The sequence below is a fragment of the Haemorhous mexicanus genome, chromosome 18, assembly GCF_027477595.1.
Source record: "Haemorhous mexicanus isolate bHaeMex1 chromosome 18, bHaeMex1.pri, whole genome shotgun sequence".
Classification (NCBI taxonomy): domain Eukaryota; kingdom Metazoa; phylum Chordata; class Aves; order Passeriformes; family Fringillidae; genus Haemorhous; species Haemorhous mexicanus.
In genome coordinates, this window is record NC_082358.1 from 9801330 (window position 1) to 9805414 (window position 4085).

General features: G+C 57.7%; 1 protein-coding gene across 1 annotated transcript; it reads right to left on the minus strand.

Annotated features, from left to right (window-relative positions):
• Nucleotides 1-759: 759 nt before the first annotated feature.
• PPDPF (pancreatic progenitor cell differentiation and proliferation factor) lies at nucleotides 760-3417 on the minus strand. The gene is made up of 5 exons (XM_059862650.1): nucleotides 3260-3417; nucleotides 2375-2463; nucleotides 1521-1595; nucleotides 1309-1405; nucleotides 760-1116 (listed from the first exon to the last, which is right to left on the minus strand). Exons 2-5 carry the CDS (start codon nucleotides 2427-2429, stop codon nucleotides 1005-1007), a joined length of 339 nt encoding a protein of 112 aa, XP_059718633.1. The 5' UTR covers nucleotides 2430-2463; nucleotides 3260-3417; the 3' UTR covers nucleotides 760-1004.
• Nucleotides 3418-4085: the final 668 nt, after the last annotated feature.

Below are 4085 nucleotides of genomic sequence, written 5' to 3' on the forward strand. Positions count from 1 at the left end.
CCATGGCCTCAGCTGTCATCGGGGCTGCAGCCCCCAGAGCCCACAGGGACAGCCCCACACCTCATGCTGTGGCTGGGAGCAGAGCAGGAAGATTTGGCACCTTCAAATGAACTTCTGCAAGGTTCTTTCTGCCTCTGGCAGGAACAAAGGCACTCCTTTCATGCAGGCTCTTGTTTTCCCAGCTATTGGGCTGGTCACAGAAGGATCAAACAGCCAAACTGAATAATTGAAGGCAAAAATCAAGCAAAACAGCACTTGGGGCAGTTGGGATCCAGGGATGCAAACCCAGTGCAGTCTCTGAGCTGCCATCCACACCATGGGCTCCAGCCCGATATCCAGGTCCATAAAATGCACGTCTTGAGAAAGTTTAATCTCTCTCCTCATTATGGGGGTCACTGTGCACCCAAATCCTTCCCCAGCCCCAGCCACACCTGCTCAGGCCCTGGCACTCACTCTTACCCCTCGAGCTACCAGAGCAGTGCAGAGCAGCCGTGTGCTCAGGGAACAAAACAAGTTCAGTGCCAGCAGGGACAGGCTGTGTAGCCAAGTAAGGAGAGAAGAGGGTGAGGGAAGGTGTTTGCAACACCACCACAGCCCAGCCAGATCCTGCTCATGTGCAAAACACACAGGGCCCGGTGAGTCAGGCTGGCACGTGATACTGGCACCACCACATCCTGCTGCTGTGTCTGGTCCAGCCCCATCAACACCTCCAGCACCGCTCTGCTCTCCCCTCCACGGACAAAAACAATCCACAACGTCTTAAAAGGCTGCTCAAGTTTATTCATTGCCATTGTGAGTTTAGGGTAATAAAAACGTGTTTCCGTATGTGCTTCGAGAGGGCTTAGTTACACCGGGAGAGAGTAAAAAAGGCTGGAGTGGAATCGTCGGGGTTGCTGCGGGTTTCCATCAGAAAGCAGCACCTTTTGCTCGGAGCAGCCGGCTATTCTACGGGGGAGGGGCTGTGCCCGCCGGGTGGGAGGGAGCAGCCGCGATGCTCGCTCGCATCACACCGCGGGCCCCGCGCTGGACTCGCTGGCGTGGCGCCTCCGTCCTGCGCCCGGGGCTGCCACCAGCCCGCAGGCTATCGGTCCTGTGGCCACCCGCAGGGCTCCCAGGCTGTAACACACAGCAGAGAGACAGTCAGCCGTCGTGCCAGCCCCCAGATGTGGCACTACTGCCCTGCGTTTATTCCTGCAGCAAAGGCAGAGGAGCCCTGGGCACGGACGTGGTCCATGGGGTCAGGATGCGCCCTGGGGGATGCAGCAGGGACAGCCCCTGGTGCTCCCCGTGTCACCTCAAAGCACTCACCTCTCCTGGGACTCTGACACCGTTGTCATGGCTGGGTGAGCTGTCTTCCCAAAGAAGAAGCTGGCCCACCACTGGCCGGGGTCAGACTTGGGCAGGTCTGAGGAACAGTGCACGGCAGGGAGAGTCCAGGTCAGTGCAACCTGGGCACCCCACAGGAGAGGCTGGGCCACCTCCTGGAAGAGTTCCCATGAGCCAGGACAGGTGACACTTACCTGGGCCATGGGGGATGACCTCCCCAGAGTACTCTGAGCTGCAGGAGCTGGTGCTGGATGTGGAGCTCAGGCGCCCTGTGGAAAAATCACGGCCATCAGAACCACTGCTGACCCGTGGTCATGCCATGAGAAGGAAAACAGAGCCTTGGTGAGGCTGTGCCTGGGTGATACAGCTCAGCCTCATCACTGACTCACTCCACTACTTGCCCAGTTTAGTGCCAGGCCAGTAAAAACCACTAGGAAGGGAATACTGGGGAGATTCCAACTGCAGAGAGCAGAAAAACACCTGAACACCTCTGTAGGAAAAAGCCTGCAACCCTAAGGACAAAATTAATGGCTTTGAGAGGCCTCTGCAGATGACTTGAGGCCAAGAGGATGCAAATTCCTGTGTATAATCCATGTGCTTTTCGTACAACAGCTACAAGCCTGCTGCTTGTTTCATCTCGGGGGAATCCTTTAATTCCCTCTGGTTTAAGCAATCCATTAAACCAGAAACTCTCTCCCAGATGAGGAACCAGGAGCAACCATTGCCCAGACTGGCTTTGGAGCTCATTTCTGAAGCAACAGTGCAAGGTGAAACCATCCACCCCATCCCCTTCAATCTCAGTAACAAGTGAAGAGATTTGAGCCCCCTCACCAGCTGGTACAGACGGGATGGGGGCCCCAAGGAGGAGCAGCAGGGACACTGCTGGCTGCCCTCATTCCTCACCAAACACTCACATGGGGCTGCAGCTGAAAGCACAGACCTGAGCTCAGCTCCATCTCTGCTGGAGCCACATCCCCCCAGAGCTGGCAGAGACCCCCGTGTGCTCACCCAGCACCCCAAGCCCCCCCAGCCCCCAGCCTGCCCTTACTTCTGCGATAGTTGTGCGTGGCCATGAGCGAGCCGCTGGATGGGATGGATGCCATGGTTCCTGACCTTGGTTCTTGTGCAGATCTAAACCTGGGAACACAGAGGCAGCTGTCAGCATCCACCCTGATCCAGCCCTGCGCCCCCAAAAGCTGCAGGGGTGTAAATGGAACCAGTGTGAGTGCTGGCCATGCAGCCCTGCACTGGGAACGGCGGCTGGTGCTCACTGCCCACAGATTAAATCCACAGGGCTCCAAGAGCTACGTGCAAAGCCAGAATAATTCCGTCATACACAACTGCCTGCGCAGAGCACAGCCTGGCACAGCCCTTTCTCGACCCCCTAGCCCCACCCCGGGTGTTTTTCTTGAAGGAATCCAGCTCCCCTCCTTGGATCAACATCTGGAGTTACAAAATCCCGGCCGGATGTTGCATAAGAAGCAAAGAAACGTTGAGCTGGGGCACACACACTTGTAGGTGTTCCTACAAGAAGTTCCAGCCCCAGCCTGTCCCCAGCAAGCTCCCCATCAGCCCCAGCTGGGACAAACCTGCCCGCCCTTCACCTTTGATGTAGCCCAGCCCCAGTTCTGAACTGGAGAAGTTCTTTCCCTCTCCCGGGTACAAAACACCTTCCTGTCAGCAGCTGACACTTCCCTCAGACTCCTTATTCTCTGTCCGACCCCTTATTCTCCAAGAAAGCTCTAAAAACCGCTGAGGGGGTCACACGCGCCAGCTGCCAACAGCTGGCGGACACCCAGCGCCACCTGAGAGAATCAACCTGTCCTTAGCGGGGAAACTGAGGCACGGCGAAGTTCCGCCCGACAGCGACCCCAGCGCAGCCCCCTCCCAAAGCAAAGGCTCGGGGCCGCCCCGTTCCCCCCCGGCAGCGCACCTGGGCCGTGTGCGGGGTCCGGCGGGCTCCGGAGGGGCCCGGCAGGGCAGGGCAGGGGGTCCGGCGCGGGGCCGCGGATCGCTCGCACCGCCCGGCCTGAGCCGCGGCGCTGCCGAGCCGCCCCCGCCGCCAGCGCGGCTTTATCCGCTCCGGGCACGCCCGGCCGCCGCTCCGCCAATGGCAGCGGGGGCGGCCCCGACACGCCCCTGCCATCCGTCGGTCGCGATTGTCGCGGGCGGGAGAGGGGACACCCGCCGGGGGCTCGCGGGACGGCGCGACAACGCCCGGAGCGCGGAGAGAGGGGGTTCCTCCCAAAAATCCTTCTCCTCTGAGGTGGTTCAGCGCCAGTTCCGAGCTGGAGAAGTTTCTTTCTCCTTTCAAGCAATGCTGCGCTTAAAATGAGGGTAAACATGAAAAATAAATAAATACGGATTCGAGGGATTCTGAGCTGGCTGGGCTTTATCAGTTTTGGAAAAGAACCCTTTATTTCGGAGGTAAAGCTTGCAGCAAGGCCAAAGTACAACACACAGCACAGAGCAGCTCCTCCGTGTTTGGGTACCAGGGTAGCATCCTGTACAGGTGCTGCTCCATAAACCACTGGTTTTGTGGGATGTGAGGCTGGGAGAGCCAAGGCAGTGGATGTGTGTACGAGGAAGCAGATCTGTTGAAGAGGAACAGAAAATTCACAGACAATTTCTTTCTGTTTGGAATGGAAATGGGGTTGAGAACAAAACACTCAAAGAGATGCCAGAACCTTAAGGCATCTACACGAATGCAGTTTGGTACTTGGTATGCCTAAAATATTGCTCATTTTCTCTCCCCTAAA